This window comes from Petaurus breviceps, unplaced genomic scaffold, assembly GCF_028583685.1.
Source record: "Petaurus breviceps papuanus isolate PSGF00001 unplaced genomic scaffold, PetGlider_PUasm1.0 90133, whole genome shotgun sequence".
Lineage (NCBI taxonomy): Eukaryota > Metazoa > Chordata > Mammalia > Diprotodontia > Petauridae > Petaurus > Petaurus breviceps.
The window spans coordinates 1,219,398-1,244,651 of NW_027187182.1; the positions used below are offsets into that span (position 1 = coordinate 1,219,398).

The 25,254-nt window shown below is 40.9% G+C and overlaps 1 protein-coding gene across 2 annotated transcripts in view; it reads left to right on the forward strand.

The window, feature by feature from the left end:
* LOC138176686 (mitogen-activated protein kinase kinase kinase kinase 4-like) overlaps positions 1–25,254 on the forward strand; it is a 228,437-nt gene that overhangs the window by 139,442 nt on the left and 63,741 nt on the right. For both annotated transcript variants that reach the window (XM_069107490.1, XM_069107491.1), the window contains exons 12-17: positions 1–1,535; positions 6,077–6,238; positions 14,629–14,781; positions 18,039–18,170; positions 19,887–19,954; positions 22,815–22,930. The exon at positions 1–1,535 is cut by the window's left edge and continues 392 nt beyond it. In XM_069107490.1, coding sequence (XP_068963591.1) covers positions 1–1,535; positions 6,077–6,238; positions 14,629–14,781; positions 18,039–18,170; positions 19,887–19,954; positions 22,815–22,930 — 2,166 coding nt within the window. The remainder of the gene's footprint in view (positions 1,536–6,076; positions 6,239–14,628; positions 14,782–18,038; positions 18,171–19,886; positions 19,955–22,814; positions 22,931–25,254) is intronic.

Sequence of the window (25,254 nt, forward strand, 5' to 3'; positions counted from 1 at the left end):
AAACTCTGCAACAGGGGCAGCAAGATCTGCAGCAGAAGCAGCAAGATCTGCAACAGGGCCAGAAAGATCTGCAACAGGGGCAGCAAGATCTGCAGCAGAAGCAGCATGATCTGCAGCAGGGCCAGCAAGCTCTGCAGCAGGAGAAGCAAGATCTGCAACAGGGGCAGCAAAATCTGCAGCAGAAGCAGCAAGATCGGCAGCAGGGGCCACAAGATCTGCAGCAGGGGCAGCAAAATCTGCAGCAGAAGCAGCAAGATTGGCAGCAGGGGCCACAAGATCTACAACAGGGGCAGAAAAATCTGCAACAGGAGCAGCAAACTCTGCAGCAGGGGAAGCAAGCACCTGAGCTACTGCCAAAGTTGCAATTATTGCATCAGGAGCAGCAAAATCTGCATCAAGAACAGCAAGATCTACAGCAGGAGAAACAGGCACCACAGTTACTGCTGAAGCCTCAGAAACAACCTCAGGTACTACCAAAGCTGCAACTACCACAGCAATTAGAGCATCACCAAGAGCAGCAGCTACCACAGCAGCCAGCCCACCAGCAGCAGCAGCCTTCAAGGCAGGGACAGCAGCCTCTGAAGCAGGGACAGCAGCCCCCAAGGCAGGGGCAGCAGCTGCCAAAGCAGGGACAGCAGCCGCCAAAGCAGGGACAGCAACTACCAAAGCAGGGACAGCAGCCGCCAAAGCAGCTGCCAAAACAAGGACAGCAGTCGTCAAAGCAGGCAGGCCGTTACCAGTCTCCAGATCATCACTGGCTGCATTTTCCACCAAAGCCCAACCATCATCACACACAGATACTACCAAAGCATCTAGCCTATTACCAGGTGCATCATGGACTACAGTTGACAAGCCATCACCATGCACAGCTGCTGTCAAAGCAGTTGGCCCATTACCAGCTGCAGCATCCACCAAGGGTGTCAGTCCATTACCAGACACAGCATCCACCAAAGGTGCTAGTCCATAACCAGACACAGCATCCACCAAAGGTGCCGCCCCATAACCAGGCACAGCAGCCACCAAAGGTGCCGCCCCATAACCAGGCACAGCAGCCACCAAAGGTGCCGCCCCATAACCAAACACAGCAGCCACCAAAGGTGGTGCTCCACCAGGTGCAGCAGCCACCAAAGGTGGTACTCCAGCAGGTGCAGCAGCCACCAAAGGTGGTGCTCCACCAGGTGCAGCAGCCACCAAAGGTGGTGCTCCAGCAGGTGCAGCAGCCACCAAAGGTGGTGCTCCACCAGGTGCAGCAGCCACCAAAGGTGGTGCTCCACCAGGTGCAGCAGCCACCAAAGGTGTCAGCCTTTAACCAAGCAGCACAGCTGCCAGTCTATCACCAGGCAAAGCAGCCAGCCCAGCAGCTGGCCCATAACCAGGTGAAACAGCGTCCACAGCAGCCTGTTCATCACCAGACACAATTGCAACCAAAGCAGCAGCAGCAGCAACTCAAAGACCAGGATAATAGCAAGGATCCAGTCCTGACTGAGTGGCAGCAATGCAAGGAGCAACTGAAAGAGCAGAAGAAGCCCGAGGATGTAAGAGCTGGTTGATGTCTGTTCCCCGTGCCCTTGATGCATAACTATTATCTCATAAAAATTTTGCACAGATGAAAAAGTATACATATATATTAGAAGTTTATTTTTTTCTTAATTGTTTTTTTGGTGACAGTAAGATCTGATCTTTTCCCAAAGCTTTTATGTCTTCCCCTCTTTCCAACAAAAATTCCTTGAAATTGTGTCACCTCTTTGTGTATATATTTGGTGTAGTGTAGCTGCTCCTCCCATTTTTCTTCTTTAGTGTTATCTCTTATTGCCTCATGTAGATGACTTAGGACTGTAATGTTAGCATCCAAATGTGGTGGCTCCACTGTCAATGATAGGGAAAAGAATTTGTTATAAATTTTTTTACAGATCTTTTCCATTCTTTTGTTTGTTGTGTTCCTTCTAGCTTCATCATTAAGTGTCCTAGGGATGACTTCTCTTAATTGGGCTTCCCACTAAGCCCTCTATAAATTTGTTTTGCTTTATCTTTAAATGGCTCTTATTGTTAGAAAGCCATCCAAGCTATCCAAGACAGCTACTATGTAATTAAATGCACAAAATATACTATATTCTCTCCGCTAGGTTAAGAATTCTTCAACCCATCCTCATATAGTATGATTTTGAGGCTCTTTATCATTTTGATTGACTTCCTGTGGACTCTCTTCAGTTTGTCAATGTCTTTCCTAAGACATAGTACTCAGAACTCAATAGAGTACTCTGGACACACAGTACAATGAGATATTAGTTCACAATCTCCACATTAGTTCTGGTCATTGTGCCTCTCTAAATGGAGCCTAAGCTCACATTGCCTTTTCTGGCTACCATATCACACTGGTGACCAACAGCAATAACTACAATCTAAGAGAAACAGAAACCTATTAGAATAGGTAAGTGTTGGGACCTTTAATCAGCTTGTTTAAACGACTTGTTTAACAAGCTGATGTCATGAACCTAGCACAAATAGCCATACTGTTGTCACTCACATCCTTTGTGCAAGATTTCCTTGTGCCCTTCCAGTCATTCAATCTTCCCTTATAGAGAGTCTAGGCAGAAGTGGGGAACCTGTGACCTGGAGGCCTGCTTAGGGAGTTCAGAAACTTGCCATGAAGATATGCTATTTAACACAGAATCTGACCATACGCCTTATCACAGGTCCCCAGTAGCGGCCTTGCTGAGAGACAAAACAGAACTCTAGGATGCATGTACTCTTGCACACAGTATACCCAATGGGTCAACAATCTCTAACCTTAATAAGCAGTGTATAACATGGGTCAACTACAGGTCCAGACTGAAGAGAGTGAAGTGAGACCAGATGAGGGTGGTAGACTAAGAGATAGGGTGATAGGGAATGACTGGAGTTTGCAGTTAGAAGGAAGAAGTTTAAAGGGAGTGAGGCCCAAAGGATACAGAAAGATGGGAGACCATGAAGATAGAGCTTGCAGAGAACTTTTAAATTTACATTTTTGTTCATGTGACTGCAGGGATGTGTCCTACACAGCCAGAGCATCTAGTTTAAAGAATATGTTTCATGGTCCTGATTGAATGTGTGTGTACAGATAAATTATTTCTGGTATTCTACATACCACAAAACCGTGTTTAACTCCAGTACTGCACAACAAGGGGTGCTAGGTTCTAGGTAATGGAACTTCCAGGATAACTAAGGGTTAACTCCATTGCTCCCTTCCCCCGACTATTTGTTTCACTCTCTTGCTTTTGGAAATCTTTTTTAAAAAGTCTAATCCCCTTACTCTGCTTCTCTAAGTCCAGTACACATCAATATTCAAAGAAAGTGAGCTTCTTGACAATAATCGAACCTTTGCTGATCGAGGTTTTTGTAGAACTTCTGAGTCATAACTCTGAACATTGCTCACAATTATACAATATTGGTGGCTATTGGCCCAAACTTGGCCTCAGCCCAGGCCATTCCTTGAAAGACATTCTTTGATGAAATCCTTGATGTGAGCTAGTATTCTGTTTGTGTGAATAGTTTTCTCTCAAAATTCAAATCAGAAATAAATTCCCTTTAACCAAGGGTTTGGAATACTGCTAATGTTGGTTTGGTAGAGTTCTAGTTATTCAGAATTTTGCTAGATTTCTTTTCTAATTTGACCTTTATTTGATATTTAGTCTGGAGTTTATCACTAGGAAGGTAAGAGGATGGAGTACACTGGACTTGGAGTTAGAAAATATAGGCTCAAGTTCCTCTAAACAAGCTGTATGGCCTAGGGCAAGTCATTATAACTTTCTAAGTTAGTTTCTCATCTATTAAATGAGAATTTAACCATGGAAATATGGATTTAAAACTTGAAGGGACCTTAGAGGTCGTCTAGTTCAACAATGTCCTTTGTATAAATGAAGAAATTGAGACCTAGAGGAAGGGAAGTGACTTACCCAAGGTCATATACAGAATAGGAAATGACCAATCCTAGGGGCTATCTGATCCAACCCCCTAATTTTAAGAGGAGGAAACTGAGATCCAGGCATTTGAAGTGATTGGCTCAAGGTCACATATGGGATCTTAGACCTTAAGCTGGAAGGACTCATCAAAGGCATCAAGTCCAACCCCTTCATTTTATAGATAAGGAAACTGAGGCCCAGGAAGGGGAAGTGACTTATCCCTGCTCACACATAGGATACTAGATCTAGAGCTAGAAGGAACTTCAGGGGCAACTGAGTCCAACCTTTTCATTTTACAGAGTGGGAAACTGAGGGGAAATGTTTTACACACCATCAGACAGCTAGCTAGCAGGTGTCTGGGGGGCAGTGTTCAACCTCAGATCTTCCTGACCCTAGGTTCAACCCTCTGTCTAACTCTACCACCCTACCACCTAACTGCCTTCTTGACTTTAAGAAGCTAACTTTTTCTGAGTTCTTAGAATACGTGTTCCATTTCTTTGGTGGCACTAGAAAGGCACACCTCCTGTTGAGACTTCATGGGTGAGTTGGTACTTTCCAGCAGCCACTGACAAGCCATAAGAAACAGGAAACTGCAAAAGCAGTGTGTAAAAGAATCACCCAGAAAATAACACCAACTGAAATTGGAGATGGCCAATCCAAATTGCATGCTCTAGAAATAAATATAGTGACTTGTACATAGTAAGATGGATATAATAAACTCAAATAAACTACTGAATTCTGGGAAGACCATTGTACAAAGAAGCTATATGTTGGGACAGAAAAATCTCCTTAAAATTGAAGTTATAACTGATAATTACCTCTAGCAGTAGCAAAGTATGGAGGGAGCTCAGCTAGCTGGCTTTTCTATAGCCCCTCTTGGTAACAGATCAATTTATTTGCTCTCATTTGATCACCACAATAGCCCTAGGAAGTAGATTTTTAGTTCAATTGGGTTTGGTTTTTGAAATCTGGTGATTTCTTCTTGAAGTAGGCCTCTGAAGATGGGGTTCTTAACCAGAGGTCTATGAACTTTGTTTTTTGTTGTTTTTTTTTTTACATTTTTTACAACTATATTCTAATATAATTGGTTTCTTTGTCTAATCTTATGTATTTTTATGTTTTTAAACATTATTCTGAGAAAGAGTCTTTCTGTAGACTTCCTCAGACTACCAAAGGAGTTCATAATCCCCAAAAAGGTAAAACTCCTTTCTTTAAACAATGGCGGGGGCTTCTACTGGGGAACCCTCTCTACCAATGCAAATTAGCCTTTGAGGGCTGCATAGGACACTGAGAGGTTGAGTGACTTACCCAGGGTCACAAAGCCAGTATGAGTCAGAAGTAAGAAGAAGCATAGCATGAAGTAGTAGATAGGGAACCTGCCTTAGCTTCAGGAGGCACCATTAGAATAATTTCTCATATTTACAGATGAGAAATGAAATTCAGAGAGGTGATTTGACCAAGACCACACAGTTAGGAAGGGGGAAAAACCAGATCTTAAATCTGTCTTCTGATTTCAGATTGTCCAAATTGAATCAGATCTGTGCCTAGGATGAGTTTCTACTCCAGCCATTTCCCAAGAAGTTTTTCTAGCTATTTAGGGAAGTGTCATCCTGGTCTGAGGAGATTAAGGTATAGCAAGGGAGAGCCCCAAAGTAAGGATTTGTGACCACATCCCCAAGTTCCAACTGGCCACAGTGCAGCCTTCGTCCCTTCCTCCTGTCCCTCATTACCTTGTTTCAATCAATGCAGAAGGTCACTCCAATCTTTTTTCCCAGAGCTGATCTTCAAGTTCTTTCTTTAAAAAGACAAGCAATTGCCTGATTCAAATGGGCAAGCAGAAGTTCTCCCAGACTCCTATATTTCAGTTAAGTCTGGTTTAGAAGAAAGTAGAACATTTTTGTAACACAATCTTAAAGAGCTCTTGATGCAGCTATAAAACCAAACTGAGGAATAACATAAAAGCTCACTAAATAGCACAGGAAGTTGGGTTTTATGAGTAACAGAGAACAATTTTTCATACTTGGAAAGTATTTAGAGGATTGAAATACATTACCTCTATGGACGGAGGAGTTATCATTGATATTTGCCTTTGGAATTGTTAATTTAACATATTAATTTCATCCTTTTTTTTTTTAAAGAGAAAACCAGAGGATGTTCCACATGTTAGAAAATTTCATCGCACCCTTCCCAAAGATCAAACTCAGCTGTTATCTCTACAGTATGATCACAAGCCACAGACCAAAGAGTCTCCAAAAGAGAAGAAGACTCCAGATTCCTCCCCAAGCAGCTCAAAGAAAGAGGTAAAATTTTTCTAGGTGACATGGTAAAACTTTCCAGTAAGTTAAGTATATAGATAAGGCAATATATCTAGTTATTCATATGTTGTCTCCTGAAATAATACCACCCTTGAACTTCCTCTTGGACAGCCAATAATCACGTGTGTGTTCTCTGAGATATAGATAGCCCCTACCAGCTGGGTTTGGTCCGCTTCACCATGGACCTGCTGTAGGGCACAGCCATGGAGCTAGACCTCAGGAGCACTCATGCCATGGTTCACAGTACATTAAGAGAGTTTGTGGTGAATCAAGCAACCATCATTTTTCACCTTCACCCAGTTTTCTATGCTCATAAAAAAAGCTCACATTGATTCTCCAATCTCCCGATTGACTTTTTCATGGCAGCAAATAGTTACAAGGGTCCTTTTTTTCTGTTGAGCATTGCCAAAATCTTCCTCGCTCCCCTTGGTTCATATGTTTTCCTGGTTTTCTTAAAAGTTATTCTTTACAATCTTCCACTTGAAGCTGAAATAGGGAATGGGCTGTCAATGCTTGGCTTTCACTTTTTAAAAAGGTTTTATTGATACTCTTTTTATTACTATAAGTTTCATTTTCAATGACTCCTGGCCCACTCCCTCATAACAAGACCCGCTTCCCTTATAACAAAGAACAGTTACCCAAAAGAAATCAATAATCTGATAATATATTCCTCATTCTATGCCTATGTTTTTTCACTTCTCTGTTGAAAAGGAGACAGACTTCAATCTGTTTATGCATTTTCCAACCAATAAGTACCCACTTTGTTTTCAATTCTTTGCTACCTCCTAGAAATATTTTTGTATCTATGAGGTCTTTCCTTTTGTCTATGATCTTTTTAGGGTATATGTCTAGTAAAAACTATTGTTGGATGAAAGGATCTGTTCTATTTAGTGATTTTTCTAATGTAATTAAAATTGTTTTGCAGAACATCAATATTTTTTATTATTACTAATAAAAACACAGCATAAGGAGAAAAAGGAATTCTGCTCAAAGTAACTACAAAATGCATAAAATATCTGGGAGTTAGCCTTATCAAAACATACTCAGGACTTAGCTAAGTACAATTATAAAACATTGTTTTTAGAAATAATAGAAGACAAATAATTTGAGAAATATTCATTGTTCATGGTTAAGCCATGCTAATATAGTAAAAAATTACACTGCTACTTAAATTAATAATCATATCATCTGTAAATAGAGATAATCTTGCCTCTTCTCTCCCTATTCTTATTACTTAAATTTCTTTTTCTGGTCTAATTGCTGATGCTAGCATTTCTAGAACTAAGTCAAATAATAGCAATAACAATGGACATTCTTGCTTTACCTCTAATTTTACTGGAAAAGATTCTAGTGTTTCTCCATTACTAATAATTTTAACTTTTATTTTTCTATAAATCATATTAAGGAAAGGTTCATTTATTCCTATGTTTTTAGTGACTTTTTAAAAATAAGTAAACTTGTTTTTCACTTTTCAGAAGGCCAAGAGAACAGCTACAATTCGTTTCCTTCCCCAATCTTTTCTAGAAAATTGCTCTGCTCCTGGAGTATCTAGGTCATGGTAGGGCAGTGGTTCTCAAACTTTTTTTGTTTATGGCATGGTAATTCATTGCTGTAAGGAATCATGACACACTGAAACATTTAAACTTGCAACAGAAGAAGAGTTCCTAGGGAAACTGGGCTTCCAGACCCATTACTCCAGTCTTGAAATTTCTCTGCCTCTCCTTCTCCTCCTCTGCACCAGAACTCCTGGCAGAGGAAGGGACTTTTTGTCTCCTCTAATAGAATTGCTATTGTGGCCCTACTTATGCCAAATATGAAGGCACAGCTAGAGGCAGAAGCTAGGGAAGTTTCAGTTTGTGGAATAGAATTTCATGGCATACTGTTTGAGAACCACTGTTGTGGGTGTGAGCAATGCCATTTCCCACTATATTTCTTTCTTGTCTGTAGTAATAGGCTTATGGAAAATAGGAAGGAAGGAAGGGAAGAAGGGAGGGAGGGAGGGTGGGAGAGAGGAAAGGAGGAGAGAGAGAGAGAGAGAGAGAGAGAGAGAGAGAGAGAGAGAGAGAGAGAGAGAGAGAGAGAGAGAGAGAGAGAGAGGAAACTAGCAAGCATTTATTAAGTGTCTACTATGTTCCATACTCTTTGTTGGGTGCTAGGAAAAAATCTAGATAGTCCCTTCCATTAGGGAGTTTGCATTTTAATAGAGGAAGATAATTCTTAGTTTAATAAGGGAAGATAATTCACATAGGGGAGTGGTGGCCAGAAAACATCAGAGATAGCAAATGGAATCATAGATTTGAACACCTTTTCTAGGAATGTGTTTATGTGAATTGAACAGGGAGGAGGTACATATCTGGAAGAGAGATGACCAGAATGTAGAGTGATGGATCTGAGGGCATATGATGTGTTGAACTTTCAGCAATAATAATTTTAGGGCCCCAAGTTTGGTGCTTGAGTATCAGGTGCTTGAGTGCTGGGTCCGAGGTAGAGGGTAGAGCTCAGTAGCATGGAAGGAAGATGAGATCTAAAGTTCAAAATTCTATTAGCCCAGTCGATTGGAGCATGATGTTAATGAAAGGTTTTGTTCTTGTGCATGAAATATAGAATAGCCATGGCCTGAACTCCTAAAACTAGATAACCATTGTTCAAAAATATCATAAGGGCAATGGATCAGCTGAAAATACATAAATTCAGTGTAGTCTATGTGCACATCTCTCCCCAAGTATGATCCCATGTTGATGATGTGTCAGAAAACTTGCTTTCATCTTGTTATTACTGATCAACATCAGGACCCCAGGTTATTGACTTCTTTCCCCTAGTCACTGCTGCTATGAAGCCTTCCACTGGCAAATCTGTATTACATACTTGCCCAGTGATACTAAAAGAGTCCTTTCAAGTGAATGATGATTATTGCTTTATAAATCCTAACTACTGGCAGAAGAGTTTGTTTTACCAAAAGGGGACACTGCATCTTTCCTGAAGTCTTGTTCAATGACGTGTTTGCTTTTGGTCTCATGTAATAACACCTAGCCGTGACACTCATCTTCTCACTCTGCTTAAGAGTAAATGGTCAGATCACCCAGATCTGATCACTCAGCTAACAGATCAACTGTGTCTGCTTGGTTCAAAGTCACCTGTGTTTTTATTCTTGGTTTCTTTAGAATGTTAACTATTTCTCAGAGAAGCCTGAAATGAATGAGGAGGGAAAGAAACCGAAAGTGTTAAGGGCCTCTGTACCTATGTTCAATGTGTTTATTGACATATATATCCACACATACACACACATGCGCACACACACATACATACATACATATTTCATTTCTAAGAAAAAATGCTGCCTGTCCAAAATGGGGATTATCTTTTTTGTTTCTATCTGTAATCTTTTCTGGGAATTTTGTAACCAGTTGAGTTCATCACAAAACATCTCTGCCTTTATATTCTTTTTTGCATCTACTTCCCAGGGTCAACAATTTTCTGAGAAATCAACTCCCTGAACATAAATAAAGAGGCTTAGGCTGGGGCTATCCAATGCCAAACACCAGGATGAAAAGTGAAAAACGCAGGCGGCCATCCAGATGTTTGACGGCTAAACATCTGGATAGGTTTAGAGATAAGTGATTGCCAAAACATCTGGATGATTAGCTACATTATTTTGTTTCTCATCCAGCTGTTTCCTGGCATGTCAAGAGGTTGTGTGGTGCAATGGAAAGAGAGCTGGCTTTGGATTCTGAGGACCTGGGTTTGAATCCTGGCTCTTAACACTCCTGACTTGTGTGACCTTCTGTAAATCACTTCACTTCTCTGGGCCTCACTTTCCTCCTATGTAAAAAGGAGGTGTTCAGCTCAGTGACTTTGAGGTATCTTCCAGCTATATGATGCTATATACAGACAGACTTAGCAAGCCAGTGCCTAGAAAAAAAAACAATGTCCTACAGCCAGTAATTTTTCTGCAAGACAGGAATGATAACACCTTTGTGGTTATCAGAACATAAGCCCTAGATTTTTAAAAGAATCTGTTATGTTGAACTTTTCTTTATCAAAGATTTGAATGCAACTATTAGTCCATGTGGTAGAAATTATGGATTTGTTCATCAGCTGAAAAAAATATCCTGAACCCCCAAATAGTTGATACCAAACTAATACAGATAAGTCTAAGTCCCAGGGCCCATGGATCTTGACAAAAAAAAAACATGTCATTCGAATTGAAGCATGGCCTCCTGCTGAGCATATGCTCTGTCTCAGGAAGGTTTTGACTCAAGAAAGAATTGGAAAAAAATCTGAATTTTCTCATCTAGAAATCAATATTTATTTTCAAAACATTGCCTGTGACCTTATAAGCAAATTATCTGCAAAATGGGTGGAGTCAGGGACACAGGGATGGTCTCTCTTAACCCTCAGTCTGAGCTAATCAGTATCAATGAGATAAGGATGGTTGGACTACTTGCTGCTTTTGTTATGTTTTAATAGGAAAACATAGTTCAGTCCAGTCTACTCAGCTGTCTTGCAGTGACAGAGCCTGAGGAGGAATGACTAGCAAACTGTCAGGGTAATTATCCATCTTGGTTTCTGGCCCATATTTTATAAATATCCACTTTGTAGAGGAAGTGGAATATATTGCAAAATTTCGTTCATGCATAAAGCTATCCACAGAATGTCAAAAGGATCCTAGATTTCAATGCTGGAAAGGACCTCAGAGGCCATCTCATCCAACCCCATCATTTTGCAGAGGAAGAAACTGAAACATAGAGAGGTGCAGTGACTTGCCCAGAATCACACTGGTAATTAACATCACAGGCAAGATTTGAACCCAGGTCTTCTAACTCCAGAGCCAGTGCTCTTTCTACTGCACTACAGGCCTTTGGCGTATTGGATGGGTCACCTAGGAAAGACTGATGGGAGGATATAGATAAGAGGGCATAGATGGATGATGATCACAGAGATTGGCAAACTATAGCCCAAGAGTCAAACCCACTAACTGCCTGTTTTTGGAAGGCCTGTGAACTTTACAATAAAACTTTATTTTAAAAAAATGGAAACCCCATTCTTAGCTCATGAGTTGAAGGTTGGATGACCATAGTTTGCCAACAGATGATCTAGATCATTGGCATAAAACTCAAATAGAAACAGATCCCTGCAGGCCATATATTGACTTAGAAAAGTACAAATTAACATTATCTCTATTGTGTCGTATTTTTATTTATTAAATATTTCTCAGTTACATTTTGTTCTGGTTCTGGCCACACTGGGTATTTTTGCATGCTACAAGTTTGATACCTCTGATCTAGACCACTGGAATGCATCACCACATTGCTGAGAGTAGAGATCCATTGAAGGATCAAAGCTAAACAGAATTCTGCAAACTGCTGATGATCACTAATAGTCAGTCAGGCAAGGGTCATATTTTCAGAAGTTATCTTCCATCTCACCCCCATCCCCAACCTCAGACTTCTCCTGTCCATGCTTCTAAGATGTCTGAACCATATGTGATAGAGTTCACCCAACTCAGTGAGACAGTCTTCCACATGTTACCATTTCTCTCTCTGAGTAGGATCTGCTCTAAACAAGGACACACTATAACCTTCCCAGAGCTAGTTTCTTCCTGTTACTCCTGAGTTCCAGGATCACTTATTACTTATGACTCTGCCCCCAACAACTGAAAACATATACCGTTTGTGTCTAACTGTTGGAATTCACTTAGGTCTTTGATCATAGGTGTGCATAGCCAATTCATTCAGTCAGGGGGCAAGTATGGTAGGCCATATTATAGAGCATTGTGATAATTAAAATGAACTTGCTTATCAACATTTTCCCAATAACCATAATTGTCATTCCCTACAATTCAGCAGGGTAGACTTTAGTCTATGTGTCTCTCATTTTGATTGAGTATGTTTTTACTTTTTTAGTTGTGTTCTTTGTATGTGATACATTGTTGAAGATTTTTTGTTATCCATTCTATCATTTTTTCATTTTATTGGATAGTTTAATTCATTTAGACTTAAATTTATGTTGGTTATGCTTGTGTTTTCCTCCATTTGTTTCATTAATGTTGCTTTTTTGAAATCCCCTCCCTATTAATGTCAGTACTTTGTCCTTGTGATTGATTTTTCTTGAACTATTTCAGTGTTGATCTGTTCCTATAGTGTTTTTCCTCTCCCCGTACTCCTAATTTATCTTCCCTTTGGATTTTACTTAAATCATTCATTTTTTTCCTTTATTTATTTGTTTGTTTGTTTGTTTATCTATCTACTTCTTTCTGTCTCTTCTCTTTCCCCAGTCAGTTATTATTACTTTGCTTTTTGGAGGGGAATTGGGGTTGACTTGCCCAAGGTCACATGGCTAAGTTTTTTTGTGTTAAGTGTCTGAGGTCAGATTTGAACTCAGGTCCTCCTGACTCCAGGGCTGGTGCTCTATTCACTATACCACCTAGCTGCCCCTCACCAGTCAGTTAAATGGTTAGTTTAACATCTTCCATCTCTAGGAGGCACATAGAACTACTCTGAACTATTTTTTCCAGGTTGCTTCTTTCCTTGCTTTTGGATAATTGTTGTCATTGTTAAATTTCCAAAAAAGTAGCAGTGACCTAGTACAATGCCATGTGTCAGTCAGAATCTCAAGTGCCAGCAAACTACTGGCCATGGTGCTGACATCGCCAAAAGGCCCAGATATTGCAAGAAAGAAACTTGCTGCTCCTCAGTCCAGATGGTGACTATATCTCTCCTGGCAATCATTTAGGTGTTCATCATCTATTAGACTCACTGGAGAAACCTGACTCCCTTGCTAATTATAATGTACAATTGCACTAACGTGATAGTTTTAAAACACTGACTGTAAGGATACTTTTGGAAGATTTGGCTTGATATAGAACTCTGCCTTCTCATTACCTGATGTGCAGCCCCCAAATCCCTGCTATCATGAGTTGTATACATGCTACTCATAGCTCAGGTTGTTCTACAGTCTCAGTGTCATTATCAACTTCTCACACGTTCATTTCCTATATCCATTTACTTGCCAGATCTTGTCATTTCTAACTTTCAGCCACTCAGCTGCCAAAGTGATTTTCCCAAAGTTCAGGTTTGACCATGTTAACTCCTACCTCCTACTCAGTAAACTCCACTGACTTCCTATTACCTCCAGGATAAAATAAAAAGTCCTCTCTTTGGCATTTCAAACTCTTCACAATCTGGCCCCTGCCTACCTTTCCAGTCTTCTTATACATTGTTCTCCTTCATATACTCTTTGATGCAAGCATGCTGGTTTTCTTGCTGTAGCTCCCACACAATGTTCTATGTCATGTCTTCATGTCTTTTCACTAGCTTCCCCTTGGGCCTAGAATGCATTCCCTATCTCTAGCTCTCATCTCTACCTCTTGAGATCCCTAGTTTCCTTCAAGATACAGCTCAAGCACAATCTTCTTCAAGAGACTTTTCCTGGGTACCCCAACCATTTAATACTTTCTACTTGTATCTGTTTTGTATATGCACCACTAGAATAAAAGCTCCTTGAGCATTTTTGTCTTTATATTCCCAACACTTAGCACAGTACCTGGCACACAGTAGACCCTTAATAAATGTTTTTGATTGATTCTAATGGTATAGGATTAATGTTTCCTTTATTTCATGAATTTTGAATCCCCATTGGTATGTGACTGTGAGGGGTGAAGGGCATTACGACGTGGTCCTCAGCTGAACCACTGGTATTTTCCATGGCACTGAATGAGAGTTTGGTCTTAGTCCAATCTTACCTTTGATTCCCGTCCTAAGATAAAACATCTGGAGGCTTAGCATTTTTCCATCAGTAAAAAGATCAAAACTGGGGAAAGCTATTTTGATGAGGAGAATTCACTGAGTAGCTCAAAAACAGAGTTTTGGATATTATATGTTATCTTTCTAATATGGACTTTGGGAAACAGATAGAACTTTAGATTGATAGATGATAATTCCCTTCAGTTACTTGAAAGTGTGTCATGTAGATCTTGCCATGATTTAGCAATCAAATGCATTTTTAATAAAGTAATTAGGTACCCTTCCTCTTAGGGAGGAGGATACTGTGTCTGTGGCCTTGAGCAGAGAGACCCCATTCCTCCCATGGCCACATCAAAGGCCCACATCAGAAACACTGGTTTCTGACCAATGTCATCTGTGTACTCACAGATGTCCTTGTCCAGGGATGAACCCAAGTATCTAGTTCAGAGTGTATGTTTAATACTGGGACACCTGGTCTTCTAGGGCATCTTATCTCAGTTATAATTTAATTCTTTGAGTTAATGAATAAGAAAAGTAAGAGATGCCAATACTAGAAATATGGTAACAAAAAATAAAAAAAAAACATATTTGGTACACCATGTGTAATACCCACTTTCTTATTTTGTTTTTCAGATGAACATTAAGACAAAGAAATCTGAGGGTGCCCAGACACCTTTGAACTGGACCCTTGCCTTTGCCCATGATTCTCCTCCCCATACTCGAGTGATATCTGGCAGTAGCTCTAGTCCTTGTACACCAGCTTTGCAGAGGACAGGAATAACAAAGGTAAGATGACTTTTTCTTCACAGTAAAATGATTAACATTCCTCCCTTCCTAAAGGAAGGGCTTTGGGGGTGCAAAAGGTGAAGGGAGGAAAGGATCTGTATCACTTCTCCACATTCTCATTCAGACAACAGTTGTTTCCAATATTGCCCAACTGCTTGATGCCTTTTAATTGGATTCCCCTTTTGTTGGTTTCCATTGCATGAGTTTTTTTTAGGATCAGGTACATTAAAATAATCTCTCTTCCCTTTTTTCCTAGAGCATGAGCTCATTTGAACTCCCAAAATAATGTTGATTATTCCTTTTCTTCCTTTCTATGATGATAATTGTGGGGGAAGGGTTGTTTGGGGCGTATTGTAGGAGGTGAAAGAAGAGATGGTAGGCAGGTTTTGTGTTTGCTAGTTTTGTTTCTGTGATGCCAAAACATCTAAATTCAAAGTGACAAATTCAAATAGTCCTCCAGTTGTTTGGGAATAGATTCCTCTATGCTGACTTCCCAACTCAGAATGCCATTTGGGGTGAATTTATTTCTTTGTAGATTAAGTGCCTATCTAGAGTGTTACCTCAGCTCAAATTCTGGGCTTATCATTACTAACAACAATTTTCAAGTGAAACATTCTTTTGGAAATTTTCTGTCTTTAAGATATCTTGAAAATTGATTCCAGAGTGCTTTTAAAATTGCTTCACGTTCACTTAAAGATTATATCTCTGTGTGTTTATTCAAGACCTGCATGCCTTCCTTATTCCATTTTCTCTACTGCCATTTCCACATATACCATGTTGGGGTACTGAGATATACCACATATGATACAATAGAGTCCAAATATGAAAATCCTGTTGTCACGGATGATGAAAATAGATTACCGTAGAAATGCTGGCAGAGCTGTTCCCCTCTTGCATCTATTTGTTGTTCTTCCAGTTTCGTATATAGATGTTCTTTGGAGTGATCTGGTTCAACTTCTCCTATCACTCTGTCTTCCTTCATAATGTTTTACAAATGAACCAATATTTTAAGTGGCTGTTGATCTTGGCTGTCTTGTCTCTCTCCTTGACCATGCTGCCGATGATATGCAAGGCAGTTTCTAGACATGTTTAACCTCCCCGTTGTGACTGCTATTGGTCTCATTTCTCTCAGAATGGTGATTAACATAGTTAATGTCTTTACAATTAATTTTAAAATATCAGATTGGGAGTTTTTATAATGGATACTCTTCTCTTTTTTATCCTTTTTTCTAGTTTGACTTTTGTTCTATCAAAGGTCTTACTACATTCAAACATCTGACCCTGAGGAGGGCTGAATGTAGGGGGAAAGAGATTAAGTTACATTTTGGATATATAAAGCTTCCATTTCTGTGACTGCAGATGTACAGCAGGCAGATATGAGATGAGTTCAGGAGAGAGATCAGAACTAGATATATAGGGTTCACTTAGAGATGATGTTTGAAACCATAGAAGTTAATGAGACCTATAAAGGAGAGACAGAAACAGAGATAGACATAGAGACCGGAACAAAGCCCCTGGTGGAAACTCACATTAAGGGGGTAAGAAGATGTATAGCAAAGGAGAGAAAGTGGGAAATGTAGCAAAGGAGAGAAAGTAGGAATAGTCAGACAGGTAGAAGGAGAACCAGAAAGAAGCAGTGTTGGGGAAGTCCAGGGAGGAAAGAGTGTCCAGAAAAGGGAAAGTAGTCAACATTATCAAAAGCTGTGGCAGGGTCAAGGAGGATGAAGACTGAGAAGGGCCATTAGATTCCAGTCCTCAAATGTCAAGAGGTGGAAGGGACCTCAGAAGCCATCTAGCCCAATCTTCACCTGAACCAGAAACCCCCTGGACATCACCCTACCTGACAAGTGGTCATCTAGTCATTGCTTGGAGACCTCCAATGAAGGAGAACCCACTACCCTCTGAGATTTCATTTTTTGGATAACCATTTCATAGGATCACAGGTTAAGAGTTGTAAGAGCCCTTAAAATCCAACCTTATCATTTAAACCCAAAGATGTTAAGTGATTTGCTCAAGAACACAAATAGTCAATGTCCTTAGAACCCAATCCAGATCTTCTGAATCCTGATCTTGTACTCTTTCCAGTGCCCTGTAAGAAGTTTTTTTCTTAAAACAAGATGAAACTGATTTTTTGAACCCAAGTGTAAGACATTGCATTTCTCTTGGTTTCATTTCATCTTCTTAGGTTTAGCACAGTGTTCTAGTCTTGTTGAGATCTTCTCAGAGCCTGACTTGATCACCTACTGCTTTAGTCATCCCTTTCAGCTTTGTGTCATTTACGAATTTGATGAGCATGCCTCTTATGCCTTTGATTTAAGTTACTGATTTTTTGTGGTCACACCCTGATTTCTTTGGTGTAGGAAACTTCCTCTACCAATGCAGTTCATATGCTGCCTGCTCTGAAACTTCTAGTCTTAGCGAGTGTCCTGGAACACTGAGAGGAAGTTAAGTAGCTTGCTCATGGTTATATAAGCCTGAGCCTTGAATCCCAATCTTTTGGGCTCCAAATCCAGCTCTCTAGTCACTTTACCACATTCCCTCTTTCCCTAGCTATAGCCATTGGAAATACTAAATTCTGTGCAGAATATTCTCTTTTTCCATCTTCCTAAATCTTGCAATCTCTGAGGTTCAAACTAGGAGTCAGGTTCTAACCAGGAGGCCTGGCTCCAACCTTGAATGACTGGACAGCTCACTTCTTGCCTTGGTTTTCCATTAGGTAAAACAGGAGCTGTCCACATTGGTCTTGTCATCCATCTTCTCTCTATGCTCATTTCTCAGAGCTCCTAATTGCAAAGTGCTTTAGAAATGTGGCATGCTAAAGTCAGCATTGATATTTCAATGTCAAGGGAATCAGTTTCACTAGGGTGTTTTTGTTTGGATTTAATTTATTTTCTCTAAAGAAACTCACTTAGGGGCGGCCAGGTGGCTCTGCGAGTAAGAGCACCGGCTCCAGTGTCGGGATGACCTGGGGATCAAATCCGGGCTCAGATACTTAGCACCCACCCAGAAACACCTGGCTGTGTAACCTTGAGCAAGTTACTTAACCCTAATTGCTTAAAAAAATTCACTTAAAGATAGACATGCTAATATCTGCTTGAGCTCAGGAATTAAGTATTTTGTTGTATATTAAGGAATGACAGGTTTGTTTTCAGGGTTTTTACAAAAGTACCATTAGATTTTCTGACATGATTTTAGACTAATGAGGTTACAGGATGATGACACATCTGCATGTCCCCTATATTTTTATATATTTGAAGAATGAGAACCTAAAGCTGACTAAAGACAACCACCACAGCCACTCCCTCTCGGACATGGCCATCAGACCTAAAACCTCAGTGCAAGATGATGTCTTTTGGAGCATGTACCCAGCTGAAGATCAGCCTCCGAAGGTACCACCTGTTCTCAGTGATTATTTCGTTCCCTTTCATATTAATCTGGATGACAGAGAAAGTGAGGGAAGATGTTCAGCTCTGCTTTAGCTGCTGGGGTAGGGGGGTGAGGGAGTGGGGAAGTACTGCTATCAGGGGGCTTCCACAATGTCCCACAACATGGTCATTTCCATTCAACACACTTTTTGAGGGGAAGGAACAAATGCTGCTTTGGAAAAAAAGCTTCATTGATCCTTAACTACTCCGATGACTTTGTGATACAGATCTCACCTCACCCATGTCTGCTCATTCTGGGCTATACTTGTCCACGTCCTTCCACAGGTCCAAACAACAGGCTAGAGGCTTTCTTCTCTTTCTTTTGACATCACTGGGGTGCCATCCTCAGGATTCTGTATCTACAGTGATAGCTTTTGCCTTTTTAAAAAATATACCTCATAATTTTACTAACAGAGCTCTCCCTTGTAAACAAGAAAAAATAGTTAAGTAAAACAATCTATCTCCCATTTCTTAGCATTCAACACTTATAGACTCCCTCATCTACCGAAGAAGAGGGAAGTATCCATGAGAATTTCTTGAGGCACCCTGTGCCTCATACTGTGCTAGATGCCATAGGATTTGTGGAACAACTATAAAACCTCCAGTGTTGTTGGGAAGAGAAGATTTACACATGTATGTGACAATTCGACACAAAAGAACCAAGGACTTGCATGGGGTCCAGGCCCCAAGCACTACGGGACATGAGTTAAAGGAGGGGTTCCGTATCGGTTAGAGCTAGTGCAGAAGGCTTTATGGAATCCCTGAATCACATATTGTTGGAATTGGAAGGCTCTTTAGAAATCATGAAGTTCCTCATGTTATAAGAAAGGAGATTTCGTGGACAAGATGTGTCTTGAACCTACATTTGAAAAATGGGTAGGTTTTGAAAGTGAGGGATTCTAGAAAGGGGAACAGAGGCATGGAGCAAAAAATGAGGGGAAAATGACCAGACATGAGCCAAGGATACCACAACAAGTAGTATTAGCTGAGGTTAGAGAACCCGAAGGCCAACTATGGCACAGAGTGGGTATGAAGGCCAAGGCCCTGGGTTTGAGTGCTGGCTTCACTTCTGTATGAGCCTGGGGAACTGGATTCCCTGTGCAACCAGATTTATTTCTCTTTAAAATGAAAGGGTTTGATGAGAAGAGTACTAAAGCTCCTTCCAGCTCTACATGTTATGATATCCCCTCCATGCAGGAGGACTTTATTCTCGACCTAAGAGACAGTGCTGTGTTATTAAAAGAATATCGAATGGGGAGTTAGCATCATGGATTCATAGCTCTAGAGCAGGAAGGGATCCCAAATGCCTTTAATTTACAGAGGAGGAAACTGAGGCCCAGGAAGGGGAAGGGACTTGCCCAAGATCACCCAGAGGATTCTAGCCCTAGAGCTGGAAGGGACCTCCAAGGCCACCTAGTCCACACCCTTATTTTAAATAGGAGGAAAAAGGCCCAGAGAAGAGGGAAGTGACTTATGCAAGGGTACAGAGGAAGTAATGGAGGTGAGATCTGAACCCAGATCTTCTCATTAAAAATTCAGCCTTTTTTCCATTGTGCCACTCTTCCTCTCATCTGATTTATAAAGTCTACATGTACTTTAGTGTACCAGTCATCCTGAAATTAATGCCTTAGATTCCCAATGGTAGAGAATTGCACTGAAATATTTGGTTATATCTTTAAGGTCCCAGAAAGAACGACCTCAAGATTCCGCAGCAAGGATATCATCAACCAGGCCCGCCGCCATCCAATGTAAGTACCTCTGTGCTCTGTATTCAAGCCCAAGTGATTTATTTATGGCCCCTTGGAAAACTGAAGCCAGACTCAGTGGTTCCAGACTCTCTCCGATTGAAGTCAAACCCAGAATGTACGGAATGCCCCCAATCTTCTTTGGCCTGCATACTGTAACCACAGTTGAAATGATTTCTTTTGAAATTTTTTTGAAAATCTGTTTTACCCACATCTAAGGCAGCCAAATTTCCGAACTTGAGCTAGTTGACAGTCTGGCCCCAAAGCCTTCCCCTTTCACCATTGACCATGTGACTTGGAAGCCCAGACTGACTCCCACGTTGCCCTTGGTTTGCTGTGATTGTGGTTGGCCAGAATTAACCATTTTAAAGGTGACTACAGTGATATGGAGATACCTTGCAACAAATGTCCCCTACGTATAGACACAGGTAGATCTTCAAAGCGAATCATTCAGCAAACAGCACACATTCAGCACACACAAAACATTCTTTCATAACAGGAATTAAATGTTATCAAAGAGACAGGGGAGACACACAGGCAAAAATCAGACCAAAAGCTCCGAGGAACATTCTAGAATTCAAGATGATATCTCAATAATGGCTGTAGTTACTGGATTTCTAGGTCTTTATCATTGGGGTGCTTCATTTTTCTCCTGGCCTACCTTCTTTTGCAGTACTTTTGGCACTATACTTCGCTGTACACACCAAAGTCCATCATGAAGAGCTCAGTGCTTTTACCATAAGACAAACCATCCCACTGGATTATTAGTCTTAGAGCCATAGATCCCCTTCTGGAGAGGGAGCAAAAATAGTGGGCAAAAGCTATAGAGCCTAGAGGAGGGAAGCCAAACTATGGAGACTTTTCTTAATCACTCCTAGCTAGATAATCCTCCTTAAGCCCTTCTTTCTTTTCCTCCCCTAAACTTTAACTGAGACCCGACCCCACCAGAAGCATCTTAAAGTAAAACTGCCAGCTTTCTCTCTTCCATGCCCAGAAATGGTTAGCTGTGGCTTTCTAAGGGCAATGGGAAGAAAGTACCTTAGAAATCAATAATTCTTACATAGCTGGGCCATACTGCTTACCATACCAGGGGCCTTTCAATAGAGACTTCCTCTATTTAGCCCAGTCTAATTTAGGGAGGATACATTTACTAAATGTCTACCATGTGCTAGGCTAGGAAGCCAGAGCCCCACTTTACCCTTGTCTCTGTTCTCAAGGAGCCTCCAGTCTAGGGAAGACACAAGTAACTACTGCAAAATAGAACTGGAAGGGGCCAAAGGAGAAACCAGCACAGAACCCTTAGGGCATTTAAAATAGTATCCAGTTTACAGAAGTTATTACACAAATAACTTTTCAGGAAACTAGCTATTGCACAAAGTGAGATTATGAATAGAAGTTTCCGGAAAAACCAGCATGTGGGCTTCTGGTGTGTCCAAGGTCTACATGAAACAATTTCTATCCCTACAGCAAAGGAGACCTTGAACCACTGGCCTGTCCTAGTAATTCTTCAGCATTCCTATGGTTCTTTCATCTTATAGATAGGGGAGAGAGCTTGGTGGCACAGTACAGAACACTGTGGCCTTGGAGTCAAGAAGACTGGAATTCCAAATCGTGCCTTAAACACTTAATAGGTGTGTGACCCTGAGCTAGTCACTTAACCCGTCTGTGCCTCACTTTCCTCATTTGTAAAACAGGGATGCTAGCACCCACCACACGGGGTTATTGTGGGATTAAAGTGCTTTGCAAACTATAAAGCACTATGTAATGTGCTTTAAATATTATGCTAACTCATAATATATGAATAATCCCTTCAAAAAATAGAGAAGCCCTTTAAGGTTTGCAAAATGATTTCCATCAATTATTTTAGAAGTTTCTTAGAACAAACATAAGTGGAAACTTTAGGTAATATTATCCTTTTTTGACAGATTAGGAAACTGAGAGATTATGGGATTTGCCAATGACCGTAGAGAAAACGTGTGAGGCAGCTCTTCCTAAATCTGGGTCCCAGCTCTATCTACTAGGCCCCACTGGTTCTCCATTGCTATAGGGATCACCCTCTCCATAGTAACTCTATTTGCTATTTTTTGGAGGAGGGGGCAGAGCTCTGAATTAATTTGTGTGGGAATTTTCCAGTGTGAAAACTCTGTTTACTAAGATAATTTAGCAACTTGAAGTTCTATAGTTGAGGAGAGTCACCTAAGCCATGTGAAAATTGTGACGATTAGGGATCACACAAGGTAGCATTAGCCCAGAGGCAAGACTTAAACTGAGAATGTCCTGACACCAAGGCCAACCTTGCATTTTGTTGGGTCACACTGTCCCCAGACCCCAAACTATATTTCCTTAAGAGGGGTTAACCTATAAAGTCAGGACAAAAATAAAATCTTTCTTTTGTTACTTTTCATTCATTTTTCACTTGATATGGTGTTAGGCACTATTACTTAGGTAATCAAAATGTCTAAATATTATACTCAGAGATATGGTATAGGACTTTCTAGAACTATGTACATTTGTAAGCTGTGGGGAGTAAGTCATAACTAACTACCTTTTCTCATAGCCAAAGTCAAGAAACTCTCAATTGTAAATAAAACGAAATATTTGGGACAAAAACTGATACTTAGAAATGTTACTTCGGATTGGGAATGCAAGCCAGTATTCTTTTTAGTGATGTATCCATGATACACACACATCTGCATACGTGCACAAGCTGACACACATTCTTCACCTCCATGAACTGTGACATACACTCACCTTTCTCAGTCCGTGATCAATCTGTGAAAGGTGGCCATTAGTCTATAAGTTAAGTTGTGCTTTCTCCCTTTTTGAATGCCAGCAAGTGGCAAGTGATTTTCTCTCTTTTCAGGAGTTCACAGCAGCCACCCTCTGCGGGCAGGGCTCAGAAGCCAAAGGGTAACAGTAAATTCACTGGCAACAGACAGTGGGCAATGGAATGTCGTCTGACCAACAGTGCAACATCAGGTGAATCCCAAGAGTCAATCTTCCCCCGTCACAAAGCATAACTAATGTCTAACAACCCATGTTCAGTCAACACAAGTGAGACTGGTTCACTAAAACTACTAAAACTTTTTTGTATTTCAGCAGATGCCCAGTGAGTGGGAAGCCATTCTCCTGCCATAGTCTCGTTTCCTGGGATGTTTTCCTTCCAATAGTTCATACCTGAGTAATATTGTTTTTGGAGGCAATAGAAGGCTTTCAGTGTCTCAGTTGGACCCGGAAATTTTTAGGGAACAAATATCTTGGCCATAAATGAAACTGTCTAAACAGCTTCTCTGAAGCTTTGGGGGAAGCTATGGAAAGAGGAGCCCCTACCTTCACTCTCCTACCTTCATTCCTCCACTCCACCCCCAGAACAAGAAATGAGGCTGTATCCTTGGTGGGGGCAAACTTGGAAGGGTGGTGAACCCTAGCCCAGGTTTTGTTGGCAACCCCAGCCTTTGACTTTGTCCCCGTGTTCTATGACTGTTATAATAATAAACAGCAAATAAAATCATAATAAGGCAGGCTGCTGCCTTAGTGGAATGAGACCTGGACTTGGAATCAGGAAGACCTGGGTTTGAGTCCTCTCCCTGACACATGTGTGACCCTGGGTGGGTTACTTAAACTCTCAGTGTCCCAGGCAATTCTCTAAGACTGTAAGTTGAAGAGAAGGTACCAACTTATGGTGGAGGGCACCTTGTCAGGGGCTTCCTACAGGGATAAAATCACAAATCTGGTATAACAACAACTCTAAAAAGCAGTTATTTTATCTACCTGTGCTATAAGCCATAGAGAATGAAACATGAAATAATAAAACCAGAATAGTGACTTGTCCCAGAACTATTTGAACCATTGAAAAAGATGAGACAAAGAAGATTACAAAAAGAACAATAAATCATACAATAAAGTATGAAAACCCCAGACAATAATGATACATTTGCATCTCTAGAGTGTTTAAAGGCTGCAGAGTGTTTTCCTCATAGCTACCTTCCTTTATCATTATTATCCACCTGTTACCAGAAAGAGAAACTGAGGCCTGGAGCAAGATTTGTCTAGGGTCACACAGTTTGCAAGGAGCAAAGCCAGGCCTATATAACATCAGCATTTTTATCCCTTCAGCTCCAGTTTGGGACTGCTACCAGCCTCCTACAGGGCCACTCTGGCTGGTTTTCCGGGACAGCTGGTACTGGTTTTCCATTCTCCTATGGAAAGAATCCCCCTTTCTTCAGGTCGCTACCAATGCCAGGTTCTGTCCCGCATAGCACACCTGCAGAAGTGTCTATCCTGCTGCAGCATTTTCTCCTGAGCATCAGTTAGGACAGGGGCTTGGAGTGACTTCCCTGTTTGCTTCTTAGCTCCCATCAAAGCAATGGGCTCCATCTTCTAGATTTTCTATATAGTATCCACCATGGGAATGCATAAGAATATCTGGATAACTAACTAGATTTTTTTTCAATTTTCATTCCAATATGTAAACACAACCAGAGTGATATAGATAAACAAAATGGAGGGATTTTGTTGTTGTTTTGGAGGCAATGGGTGTTAAGTGACTTGCCCAGCGTCTCTTAGCTAGTAAGTATCTGAGGTCAGATTTGAACCCAGGTCTTTCTACCTTCAGGGCCAGCCCTCTATCCACTGCAGTGCTACCTAGCAGCCCCAAGGTTTGTTGTTGGTGGTGGTGGTTTTTGTTTGTTTTGAGAAACAGCATGGCTCAGTGGAGAGAGAGCCAGCCTTGACATCAGGAAGCCTGGGTTCAAATCCCACCTCTGACATATACTGTCTATGTGACCATAGACAAGTCAAGTAACTTAACCACTCAGTGATCCTGGCAACTCTCTAAGACTAGAAGCTGCAGGGCAGATGCCAATTGGTTTTCTCCTTTGGAAGCTCCCCATACCAGTGAAACCACAGGCCCAATTTTAAAGAAAAAATAACTCTCTTACAACTTTCTTATTAATCCTTACTTGGCTATAACTGGCTACTTGAAGCACATTTAGATTGTTTAGTTGCAAATTTGAAGACCTGCTACCATTATCTTCCGTTTCCAGATAGCAGTAGAAATAAGCAGCTGTTAACACCCATTAGCTCATTTGGGTTTTTCCCCCCTTTTCCCCTATTCATTTATTATTAACCTAATGAAATCCTATACCTGAAGAGTGGCCACACATACATATTTCTGTCTTGTGTCTGTACTGGTCTGGAATGAACTAACTGAAGACAAGGTGGGGAAGTGAGCCTTTTAATTGAGTGAGCAATGAAAAGATTCCAGGAAAAATCAGTATAGCACACACTGAAGCATTTTGAAG